Below are 13,852 nucleotides of genomic sequence, written 5' to 3' on the forward strand. Positions count from 1 at the left end.
CATTTCATGGATGAATGACTTGTGAGTAACCTTTGACATTCAGTTCAGAATTTTATTGGGGACAAAATATACGTTGGATTATTGGAGACCTATTATCTGGAAATATGGCATCTGGATTTCTTGAGATATTTCAGACAAAACTCGGCCACAAAACCTGATGTAATGGCAGACTGTTTGAGGACGGTCAGACACAAATCAATGTTGGTTACATCCATTCCTTCCATCATATGCAAATTATATGTACAACTTGGCATTGATATCAAGCTTGAAGGATACCTTGAATCCGAGGTGAGATCGATGGTGCCCTCTTCTTACGACTCGCACAATGAACATAGCATGAAATGATCAATAATACAAAATGGCGGGATTACAGCAAAATCATTTGCATGTTGTCTGTTTAGAATTACAATATTAATATTTATCATATCGCCTGCTACCAGAAAGTCAATAGAGACAACAAACAGATGTTGGGTAAAAATAACTAAAAACTCTTACTGTTTATCCAGTAATAAGCCCATGCTTGGCACCAAGTCCTAACTTGCTATTTATTATTTACAAAAACCAATCCTGTTTTCAGTGTCCTACATGAATTCAATCAACCAGCCCACAGTATTTTAATTTGTACAATAGCCCCCTCCCAATCTGTTGGCTTAATGTCTTGATTTGTACACTACCATCTTCCTATCTGTTAACTTATTGTGTTCTAATTTGTACAATAATCCCTCCCCATCTCTTAGCTTATTGTCTTCTAATTTGTACAATAATCCCTCCCCATCTCTTAGCTTATTGTCTCTTATTTTTTGTACAATAATCCCTCCCCATCTCTTAGCTTATTGTCTTCTAATTTGTACAATAATCCCTCCCCATCTGTTAGCTTATTGTCTTCTAATTTGTACAATAATCCCTCCCCATCTCTTAGCTTATTGTCTTCTAATTTGTACAATAATCCCTCCCCATCTCTTAGCTTATTGTCTTCTAATTTGTACAATAATCCCTCCCCATCTCTTAGCTTATTGTGTTCTAATTTGTACAATAATCCCTCCCCATCGCTTAGCTTATTGTCTACTAATTTGTACAATAATCCCTCCCCATCTCTTAGCTTATTGTCTTCTAATTTGTACAATAATCCCTCCCCATCTCTTAACTTATTGTCTCTTATTTTTTGTGCAATAATCCCTCCCCATCTCTTAGCTTATTGTCTTCTAATTTGTACAATAATCCCTCCCCATCTGTTGTCTTAATGTTAACCAAGTTGATGTGAAGGAGACATCAACATGCCTTATTCCTTTAGACACAAATCAAGATTTAGCAGGGACTCACATAGACATAGCTATTTATACTCACTTCCTTATTTTTCTTTCAAAAGATCCTGGTTTGATCTTTGAACTTTGACCCTTGTCACATGACCACCGAAATCTGATCAAGTTTATTGATGCTATATGCCCTATTGACAGTCAGGGACATTTAAAGTTGCTGGCCTCACACCCGGAACCCAGAGTTGGAGGGACAGTGATAAAACCATCCGATGTCATCACCTATCAGTCACAGTGACCTGATCAGGTGTAAAATAATGATACTATGCAGTGAAAAAGAAGTGAACCCATCTGAAGGTTTTATGGGATATTTTTAACACTAACTTTTCAACACGTGGGGAAAAAATTGATTACTAAATACTAACTGGGTGGTTAATTTATCCATCAATCCTCTATTATCTATTTGATAGTAACTAGATTTCAGAAAATGTCCATCAGATATAACAACCATGATAAGTGTTGGGTTAGTGTTGTTATCAGAAGGCTAGTACTGTACTCTTCTGGGGCCTTGGAATGTACAGATAAAGTCTAGGAAGTTCTATATAATGATTTACAGCCAGGATTCATGACACTATGTAAAGAAAGAGAAACTACATGGCTATTTATAGAGGTCTTAATTTGTACTCCATTAACCTTAAAAGGAAAATCTTCCTAAAGCCCATTCCCCACTAAGAAATACATACATATATACCACCGTCATCTTCAAGGCTTAGTGAATAAAACTGGACACCAAAGGGGCTGTAGGCGATTAATGCGATGTTTATTACTTAATTTATCAATAGAGAAAAAAAACGAAAAGCATTTTAGATTTTATCTAAAAAAAAACAGGTTATTTTTCTCTTTTTTTTTTTAAACTTACAAAAGTGACTTATTAATTAAGATATAAAGTATAACGGAGTGCAATATTTCATATTTTTATGAACAACATAATTTCAGTGAATTTTAGCTACTTAAATCTGTGTTTGTAAGAAAAATGTTATAAATTAACAAGAGGCCCAATAGGTATGAATCACCTACAGGTTCTCCCAACTTAAGAAGACCTCGTTAGTCTAGTAAGCCAATTTCTGTGAATTTGAAAACCCACCTACAAAGCAAACTACACAAATACCAAGACCCTGATACTATAGGTTACAGATGAGTTGTTTGGAGAATTCAAAATAGTTTACTTCTGTGACTTTGAAAACAGTTCAAAGTCATTCATTTGAAAAAAAAAGCAGCATGTTACAGACCCAATATCAGTGCTCTGGGCCATCTGGCTAGAAATTAGAAGAAATCTTTTGAAGATTTTAACACATTTGACCCCTGTGACCTTGAAAGTGGGCTCAGGTCTTTCACTTGAATTAATTTGGTAGCCCTTCATCCCAGCATTCTAAAGAAGTTGTTTTAAGGGAAAATTTGACACAGGATGAATGAGACACACGGGAGGACAGATACAAGGAAGCCATATACCAGCACAAGGTTAAAAAATAACTCTGGTTTTATGCAGTCATTAAAGAACTATTTTCTGATGAAAGCGATATGCAATTTGTTCTGCTGAAGTGACTTTCTACTCCCCCAGACTCAGGTTGTACTTTAGACAGAAAAAAAACTATTGATACCTGTGTAATACAAACAGCCAATCACAGCCAACCACTGTGCATCTTATATACACCACATACAACTGAAGGAGTTATATTTATAACAGATGAATATACAGGGATTTTGTAGCAACAGGTCTGAAGGGCCTGTAGTCACTACACTCATACAGTAGCAACAGGTCTGAAGGGCCTGTACTCACCACACTCATATAGTAGCAATAGGTCTGAAGGGCCTGTAATCACTACACTCACATAGTAGCAACTGGGCTGAAGGGCCTGTAGTCACCACACTCATATAGTACCAACAGGTCTGAATGACCTGTAATCTCTACACTCATATAGTACCAACAGGTCTGAAGGCCTGTTATCACTGTACACAAAATATTCATATTGTAACAAGAGGTCTGAAGGGCCCGCAATAGAACTGGAATTGTTAAGAACCTGCTTTACGGTAAGCAATTTCGTAATAACACAAGTGAGCATTACTGAACATTACGGTACTGGCCCTGAAAGTAAGCACTACTGAACTTTAGGGTACTGGCCCTGAAAGTAACCACTACTGAACTTTAGGGTACTGACCCTGAAAGTGAGGACTGCTGAACTTTAGGTTACTGGCCCTGAAAGTGAGCACTGTTGAACATTAGGGTACCAGCCCTGAAAGTGAGTACTGCTGAACATTAGGGTACTGGCCCTGAAAGTGAGCACTGTTGAACATTAGGGTACCAGCCCTGAAAGTGAGTACTGCTGAACATTAGGGTACTGGCCCTGAAAGTGAGTACTGCTGAACATTAGGGTACTGGCCCTGAAAGTGAGTACTGCTGAACATTAGGGTACTGGCCCTGAAAGTGAGTACTGCTGAACATTAGGGTACTGGCCCTGAATGTGAGTACTGCTGAACATTAGGGTACTGGCCCTGAAAGTGAGTACTGCTGAACATTAGGGTACCGGCCCTGAAAGTGAGTACTGCTGAACATTAGGGTACTGGCCCTGAAAGTGAGTACTGCTGAACATAAGGGTACTGGCCCTGAAAGTGAGCACTGCTGAACATTAGGGTACTGGCCCTGCAAGTGAGCATTTCTGAACATTAAAGTACCGGCCCTGAAAGTGAGCACTGTTGAACTTTAGGGTACTGGCCCTGAAAGTGAGGATTGCTGAACATTAGGGTACTGGCCCTGAAAGTGAGCATTGCTGAACATTAAAGTACCGGCCCTGAAAGTGAGCACTGTTGAACTTTAGGGTACTGGCCCTGAAAGTGAGTACTGCTGAACATTAGGGTACTGGCCCTGAAAGTGAGTACTGCTGAACATTAGGGTACTGGCCCTGAAAGTGAGCACTGCTGAACATTAGGGTACTGGCCCTGAAAGTGAGCACTGCTGAACATTAAAGTACCGGCCCTGAAAGTGAGCACTGTTGAACTTTAGGGTACTGGCCCTGAAAGTGAGGATTGCTGAACATTAGGGTACTGGCCCTGAAAGTGGGTACTGGCCCTGAAAGTGAGTACTGCTGAACATTAGGGTACTGGCCCTGAAAGTGAGTACTGCTGAACATTAGGGTACTGGCCCTGAAAGTGAGTACTTCTGAACATAAGGGTACTGGCCCTAAAAGTGAGCACTGCTGAACATTAGGGTACTGGCCCTGAAAGTGAGCACTGTTGAACATTAGGGTACTGGCCCTGAAAGTGAGCACTGCTGAACATTAGGGTACTGGCCCTGAAAGTGAGCACTGTTGAACTTTAGGGTACTGGCCCTGAATGTGAGCACTGCTAAATTTCAGGATTTTATCTCTGTGAGCATTTCTACATTTGCAAAACTGCCCTAACAAGTTGGAATCAATTTATCAATGAGAGTTTCTGAGAGGTGGTGTCCTACCACAGGATGATATTGAACTTGGTTTCGGACACAAGTGGCCTGTTTAACAGTTAGATCCAGGGTATATCACAGGGCAGAGTTGTTTGGTATTACAGGACTAAATGAGATGAAACACAATTGGGTACTTACTTGCCACTTTGACGAGCACTTGTCGTCCTATCACAACTCCCTTGCTGTTGTTAAGGAAACATTCGTACATTCCCTCATCGCTCCGACTCGGACGTTTTCGACGCTTTAAATGTTGGAAATAGAGAGAACCATTTTCAGCCAACTGGATTCGTTTATTTAATGTGACCTCTTGTCTATTTCTTGTCCATCTGTAAGAAGTTGGTCCAAATCCAACAGTAGAGAAAGCGGAGCAGTTGAGGCGAAGTGGACTTCGTCTCTGTACAATCACAGTAGGTGGTCCGGGAATGACAACTACACCAGCCTCCAACTCCATACTCCCTGTAACGAACATGATTCTATATAATTACTGCCTATTTATTAAAAAAAGATCCCAGTCTATTGAAAGTATGATCACATTTGGTAGTCGTTTGCTGAAAACAATGCTCCAACTCCATACTCACTTTGTAACAAATGTTATTCTGTCTATTCATAGTAACATCAGTCTATTTGTAATATCACCAGTCTATTTATAAAAACATCAGTCTATTTATAGTAACATCAATCTATTTATAGTAACATCAGTCTATTTATAGCAACATCAAAGTGGGTGACAATGCCATGCTCCAACTTCACTTTAACAAGTTCTCTGTATCATCAGAGTCTATTTATTGAAGCATCAGTTTATTAATAGTAACATCATGATCAGTCTATTTATAGCAGCATGATTGATACATTTTGACAGTATTGCTCTTGTTAGATAGAAGTGGATAGCTTGTTTCAAGTAAAAAGCTCTCACAATAATTCGTTCAATTATAGATTGTTTACTATAGTTTTTTTTGACTAAACAAAAATGCTATCTGAAAGCCAGTTTTTTCAGGAATAATTGCCAGACATTCTTTGGTCTCTGAAATATAATTTCCACATGTTGATTAATCATAGTATTCACCTGAAAACAGGCCAACTATAAGAAGTTATCTTACCTTTATTAGGCCTAAAGACATTTTCCAACAATGTCTGAAATGTTTCGTAATAATTGTCAAACCTGAACAATGAACCGATTAATCACCTTTTACAATTTACAAAAAGTTTAAAGTAAAAAGGAAATTAAAATTAAATCTATTGTAAAACTAGGACGTCTATGAAAATGATATCATACACGTGTGTTACGAGTTTCATCCCGGATTTCACAAGATAACGTGATTATATGGAACAAAATCAATAGAAAAACATTAAAAGTGAAACCAATATCACAGTGCAACATACTTGATTGTGAAAAAAAAGTAAATAAATTTTTCATCTCTAATATTTACAGTGTGGAGCATCCTGGTAATTTAATTTGTTGGTGACCTTGTTTTATTTCTGTGTTTTGAAAGTAAAAGCAAAAAGTGAAAAGATAGAATTACAACAGACACTTCATATCGCAATAAGAACTCGACAATATTAAAACTACTGAAACACTTTATTGGTAGCATTTTTGCCCTCTGTAAACACCGATAAGTAATTAATCATAATCTATTTATAGTAACATTGGTCTATTTATAGTAACATCTTCACTAAATTACCAATATTACATTCAGTTCTTCACCAGTTTGCCTTACGTACACTTGGTGGTAAGATCTTCTTTTAATAAAAATTGTTAGGTTTTTAACAGGCTAGCATGACTTAACACCAGAAAATTTTACATTGAAAATTGTTGTATTCGTTATGCGTTTTTGTTGCTTGTGTGCACATTTATTGGGTGAAACAAAGCTGTTTTTTTTTTCATTCTACAGAGGTGAAGTAATGAAGAAATAACTTGTTCCAAGCTAAGGTAGTTGTAAAATAAATTGAATTTTTATTCCATTGCCAGTACATGGACGCATAGACTACAAATGCTCCTGGTAAACTGCCTCTAGGGCTTCATTACACCAGGTATAAACTAGTGTAAATGTTTTAAACATGACGGCAAAAAACTGCAACTCCCCGAGGTTCACCGAGTGATCAATGTGATTGTAAACTCGCAGCCAATGACTGGCACGCCTCATTTCCCACAATGATCTACCTGAAGCAAGGTCACCCTATCATCACCGGCATTAGGCTCTGCATCTCCACTCATAAAAAGCTTATTACCACACTCAACTCACATGGAAGTTTATCAATATAAAAAAATAATTTCCTTTTTACTGATTTACTCGACTGATATATATACTGCTTTGTAGTTTATACGTGACTCAAATTTTTATAAATTTGTAGACATGACGTGGATTATAACAGGTTTGTAGAGTTAAATATGTGATGTGGATTATAACAAGTTTGTAGAGTTAAATATGTGATGTGGATTATAACAGGTTTGTAGAGTTAAATATGTGATGTGGATTATAACAGGTTTGTAGAGTTAAATATGTGACGTGGATTATAACAGGTTTGTAGAGTTAAATATGTGATGTGGATTATAACAGGTTTGTAGAGTTAAATATGTGATGTGGATTATAACAGGTTTGTAGAGGTAAATATGTGATGTGGATTATAACAGGTTTGTAGAGGTAAATATGTGATGTGGATTATAACAGATTTGTAGAGTTAAATATGTGATGAAGAATCCACTTTCCTGTAATTGAAAATGACAATGATGCTGATTTTATTTCTTAATCTTTATTGTTTACAATGAACAGGTAGCATGATTGTGTCCTACCTCCCTGTCAACCTGTAAATGGTGATTTGGATGCTGAAGCTGTCCTAAACAGACTTAAAGAACTTGCATCTATTTCTTCAGAAAAAAAGATGCATACTGGCCTAAACAATCAACCCGACTAATCTTAGTGGAAATTAAACTCCAAAGAGCCATAACACTGGGTCTAGTCCCATTGCTGTACTCATCCAAGGTTATAAGAGTACAAGGCTGCATATAAAGTTTCCTCACAATTCATTCAAATTTTCTCAATTAAATCAGTGCCATTGTCAAACTCATCCAAGATCTTACTGATGTGAGGCTGTATCCGAAGTTTCATCAAAATATGTTCATATGTGAAGTTTTTATATTCACAAGGTCAAATGATAATAAATTTACAAAGGGCCATAACTCTGTAAGTTACAGTGGAATTGGTCCCATTTTTCTAACTCATTCTAGATCTTATTGATAGAAGGCAGCAGATCAAGTTTCATCAAAGTCTGTACATATTTAATCCAGATATCATGTTCTCAAGGTCCACAGTGGTAAAATTACAAAGGGCCATAACTCTGTAATTAAGTTATAATTGAAATTGATCCCATAGTCCAACTCATCCTAGATCTTACTGATAGAAGGCTGTGGACCAAAATTCATCAAAATCCATGCATATTATGCATGTTATTGAGTTCATTTAAAACCAAAAATTAACACATGATGATTACGAGGGGACAATCAATATAGAATATCATGACCTTTGGTCTAGTGACCTTGAAATGGAAAAGATATTTTACATATATATTAGGATATAGGTTAAAGAAAAATTATATGTATACAAGGTTATGGGTTCATCACAGAAACAAAAAATCCCCATGTGATTTCTAGGTATTTCTGTATGCATGCTGACTATTACACCCAGTGAAAAAAGTTGTCATGGTGCTGTGAGTTTAGGTGTTGTAGTTTAACAATCATTGATTCACAAATTCATTCTTATTAAGAATAAATGACCAGAAGTAATAGCTCTTACACATGTTTAATTATAATAAATACTGAACAGATCCAGTGTTGAAACAAGTGTTATGTTGATATTTCATTTCTTACTGGCAAAATTCTTTTGTTGCGTGTTTGAATTCGTAATTGTTGTATTTCTGAAATTTGTATATTCAATTTAATTGACACACTGAGACAGAATTAGACCAACACGTGTCTGAATTGACCCTATGTAATTTAAATATGGACTCAGAAATCATAGACATTTTTTTTAACGACTAGTTTTTTTAAAAATTAATTTCTTTCTAAATATATAACAGCAAAGGTCAACCGAAACAAACCAGGGTCATCCTCCTTATTGTTATACTTCACACTCATTTTCTTTTGTCTCTTGGTTTCCTGAAAATTTTAAAGAGTGATTTGTATTTTAATATTGCGAATTTGTTGTGGTTTTAATCATCAAGAGGTGATGTCACCCATTCACTGTTGACATGGTGATAAAGTGAGGCCTAATAGAGGTCGGAGTTTAATAGTTAATTTAGTGTAGGAGAACTGCAAGAATCCTGTATTACTGAGCAAACTTATTTGAAGAATTTCCCAAACAACATTGAGTCAAAGCAGGTGTGACACATAATAAATTGACTTGAGAACTGTAGAGGAGTTTGAGCCCTATTGGAATCTTGATGGGAAATTAACATTCCTGTAGAAATATTGATCACTTGAATTACAGTCAATGCCTGGGTTCAACCTCAATATTATCCTTTGACATATGTAGAACAGAAACAGGAGGAATAATGAGTCTTTTGTTTTGATAGAGGTCAACAGTACTTAGTGTCAGACTAGAGGTCAACAGTACTTAGTGTCAGACCAGAGGTCAACAGTACTTAGTGTCAGACCAGAGGTCAACAGTACTTAATGTCAGACCAGAGGTCAACAGTACTTAGTGTCAGACTAGAGGTCAACAGTACTTAGTGTCAGACCAGAGGTCAACAGTACTTAGTGTCAGACCAGAGGTCAACAGTACTTAATGTCAGACCAGAGGTCAACAGTACTTAGTTTCAGACCAGAGGTCAACAGTACTTAGTGTCAGACCAGAGGTCAACAGTACTTAGTTTCAGACCAGAGGTCAACAGTACTTAGTGTCAGACCAGAGGTCAACAGTACTTAGTCTCAGACCAGAGGGTCAACAGTACTTAGTGTCAGACTAGAGGTCAACAGTACTTAGTGTCAGACTAGAGGTCAACAGTACTTAGTCTCAGACCAGAGGGTCAACAGTACTTAGTGTCAGACCAGAGGTCAACAGTACTTAGTCTCAGACCAGAGGTCAACAGTACTTAGTCTTAGTCCAGAAGTCAACAGTACTTAGTCTCAGACCAGAGGGTCAACAGAACTAAGTTTCAGACCACAGGTCAACAGTATTCATTGTCAGACCAGAGAATCAACAGTACTTAGTGTCAGACCAGAGGTCAACAGTATTAAGTGTCAGACAAGAGGTCAACAGTGCTAAGTTTCAGACCAGAGGTCAACAGTACTAAATTTCAGACCAGAGGTCAACAGTATTCAGTGTCAGACCAGAGGTCAACAGAACTTTGTCTTAGATGACAGGTCAAGTAGTTATTTTATCCTTTTTATTTACTACCTGTTCTGTTCTTCAGGTAAAGAGGTCAGTTTTCTTGGCCACGCAACAAAGGTCAAGGATTATTGTACTGATTTCAGACTTGAGGTCAAAGGTTAATGTACTTATTGCAAACCAGATGTCAAGCATTTGTGTTATTTTTAATCTCTGCCATCCTCATGCAAATATCAACCAATGGAATCTCTGCTAGATCATAAATACATGTTATGACCAAGGCCCTGGTGTAATACCCTATATAACACAGCTGTAATATTAAAAATCAATAGTTACGACTTCCTGAAACAGTATCCAGGAATACCTTCAGGGATACACAGCTGCAGAATTAACTGCTGATAGTTTAGTACACGAGGCTCCAAATCTACATACTAAGTCTGATTCAGACTTCCTAACAGTCAAAAATGGTTCCTGTACAATTACCTAATATCAAAAATTCCTGAAATAGATGACCTGAAGGGATAAATACACCTTCGACTATTTATCTCAGCATTTCTTTAAAATTTATTCATTTTTGCGTGAAACATTTGTCCTGAATTTTACACCCTTTTGCCCTTAGCATGAAGAACATAAGACCAATCACCTATATAATTTTGTTTAGCTTCAGCCCTTCTCCCTTATTTCACTTCATAATACTCCAATTCCTTGGGTTCCAGGATGCTTCATAGCAAATCTGTTGGAGGTGTTTATAGGGAGAGTTGTCAGTTATTCCCCAGAACAAGGTTAGTAACACCAACACCCTGCAGAAAACCCCAGAAAAGTTTTGTGATGGTGTGTGACAGGTTGTACGCTTTTTATACTCGTATGTGTTTCCAAGCAAGGTCTAGAGAGAAAGTGAAATGTCTACACTTCCTACAGAAGATCTGAAGATACCGGGCCAGTTTGATTCTAACTAAACATTCCGAACACATGACAGCATGGGCAGAAGCCAGCGTAAATCTGGTGACTGGTCACAGGTAGCCTTATCTGATAAAATCAATATATGGCCTAATTTTATTTGTAAATAAGTATTTGGGGTTATAAATAATTTCTGATGTCAAATCATGCTATATATGTATACGGATATTGGCTAGAGAGAGTATCGTTAGGTTTAATCTTCCATCAATATATTCTCCCACTGCCTCCAACAATACCGCTCAATTTCCCACTAATGTTTGTGCTGATTATGAGTACGCAATAACTGCTGCAAAAAATAAACATCCTTGTCGCTATGATAACCGACCAGAGCTGCGTCGTTTAATGTAAATCCAATTGACCCTTTGTTGTCTCGGGGGGGCTTTTAAGACGTACTTTGAAAAATGGAACTTCCTTTACATTTTTCTGCCTGATTTAACAACTTTTAAACTCGATATTCTGCAGCAAATGTGATGTATCATTGCATATATCTATATGCCCTACAAATGGTTTTAGGTAGAATTATTTGGCAACAGCACATTGTGACAGGTTTCTGATCAACAGAAGGAAATCATACATGATCTTCAAATGAGGGAAATGATAAACCTGTTTGTATGTCATTCATACAGGAGACGGTGGCAGTCTCGTGATGCTTATAATCAGGCAATGGAATGTTAGCAGAAGAAAATGATATTACTCTAATATATCTATTGACGTTACGTCGGACGCCCAAAAGTTTCCAGGAGCAGACAGTGAAGATAAATAAAAACAGAAATGATATTTCAGTTAAAGTAAAGATCCTAATAAACAATCCACGGACTAAATCTGATTATGGTATAAGCAGGACTTTTTTCTCTAAAAGTGAAATGTATTGTTTCATTTTGTCTTTGTATTGTTTAACAACTATCTAAGTTTAGAGTCAAATTGGATCAATCTACACTTGAAAAAGGCGCACAGGCCAAACAACACTTGAAAAAGGAGTTCAAACCAGACAACACCTGCAAAAATACTCAGGCCAAACAACACCTGCAAAAGTGCTCAGGCCAAACAACACCTGCAAAAGTGCTCAGGCCAAACAACGCTTGAAAAAGGAGTTCAGACTAGACAACACCTGCAAAAGTGCTCAAGCCAAACAACACTTGAAAAAGGAGTTCAGACCAGACAACACCTGCAAAAATGCTCAGGCCAAACAACACCTGCAAAAGTGCTCAGGCCAAACAACGCTTGAAAAAGGAGTTCAAACCAGACAACACCTGCAAAAATGCTCAGGCCAAACAACACCTGCAAAAGTGCTCAGGCCAAACAACGCTTGAAAAAGGAGTTCAGACTAGACAACACCTGCAAAAGTGCTCAAGCCAAACAACACTTGAAAAAGGAGTTCAGACCAGACAACACCTGCAAAAGTGCTCAGGTCTAACAACACTTGAAAAAGGAGTTCAGACCAGACAACACCTGCAAAAGTGCTCAAAGTGCTCAGGCCAAACAACGCTTGAAAAAGTTATTCAGACCAGACAACACCTGCAAAAGTGCTCAGGTCTAACAACACTTGAAAAAGGAGTTCAGACCAGACAACACCTGCAAAAGTGCTCAAAGTGCTCAGGCCAAACAACACTTGAAAAAGGTATTCAGACCAGACAACACCTGCAAAAGTGCTCAGGTCTAACAACACTTGAAAAAGGAGTTCAGACCAGACAACACCTGCAAAAGTGCTCAGGCCAAACAACACCTGCAAAAGTGTTCAGGCCAAACAACACCTGCAAAAGGTATTCAGACCAGACAACACCTGCAAAAGTGCTCAGGCCAAACAACACCTGCAAAAGTGCTCAGGCCAAACAACACTTGAAAAAGGTGTTCAGACCAGACAACACCTGCAAAAGTGCTCAGGCCAAACAACACCTGCAAAAGTGCTCAGGCCAAACAACGCTTGAAAAAGGAGTTCAGACTAGACAACACCTGCAAAAGTGCTCAAGCCAAACAACACTTGAAAAAGGAGTTCAGACCAGACAACACCTGCAAAAGTGCTCAGGCCAAACAACGCTTGAAAAAGTTATTCAGACCAGACAACACCTGCAAAAGTGCTCAGGTCTAACAACACTTGAAAAAGGAGTTCAGACCAGACAACACCTGCAAAAGTGCTCAAAGTGCTCAGGCCAAACAACACTTGAAAAAGGCACACTGGCCAAACAACATGTTAATTGGAAGATACACAACAATACAGCTGGTGCTGACATCCCTTTCATGTCAGAAATATACCTGGGTGAACATCTTGACACACCTGGACACAGGTGTGTATCCATGGTAACCACCTGGTCTCATGACATGTTATTTACTTGTATATTTTCATACTGAGGCTAAGCAGCCTCAGAGAGTGCCTTCTGTACCATCATTGTACACCTTATCTTAGCTATTATGTATGTCAAATATAATGAAATCACATCAATCATTTTATCTCAAAATTTTGACAGAATAGTTATATATTCTACCAATTACACATTTACGTATTTCATTAATATAGTATATCAGGGCTCTCACAGCCCATTTTGGGACTGGGGCCCGGTGCCCTTAGAATTGGGAAAAATAACGGCATTTTCCTAAGAATTGGGAAAACTTTGGGTCTAAATTGGGAAAAAAAAAGATACTATTTTGCATTGGGAATTCGGCCCCAATCTGGCAGATCGAGAGCCCTGTATATTATAAAAAGTTGACTTATTGCAGGGATGGACAATACATATATACATCGATCCCTGCCCATTGGTTACATTTATGAATTCTCCTAAGCTGTATTTGATATATATATGTACAACAAATGTGTTGTTTTTGCCGTTAAT

General features: G+C 37.8%; 1 protein-coding gene across 1 annotated transcript in view; it reads right to left on the minus strand.

Moving 5' to 3' along the window:
* LOC132554865 (protogenin B-like) overlaps positions 1–5,200 on the minus strand; it is a 34,087-nt gene extending 28,887 nt beyond the window's left edge. The window contains exon 1 of the mRNA XM_060219186.1: positions 4,888–5,200. Coding sequence (XP_060075169.1) covers positions 4,888–5,200 — 313 coding nt within the window. The remainder of the gene's footprint in view (positions 1–4,887) is intronic.
* Between the last annotated feature and the right edge of the window lie 8,652 nt (positions 5,201–13,852).

Source organism: Ylistrum balloti, unplaced genomic scaffold, assembly GCF_031769215.1.
Source record: "Ylistrum balloti isolate Yb309-2 unplaced genomic scaffold, AGI_CSIRO_Ybal_v1 Utg370448, whole genome shotgun sequence".
NCBI classification, from domain to species: Eukaryota; Metazoa; Mollusca; class Bivalvia; order Pectinida; family Pectinidae; genus Ylistrum; species Ylistrum balloti.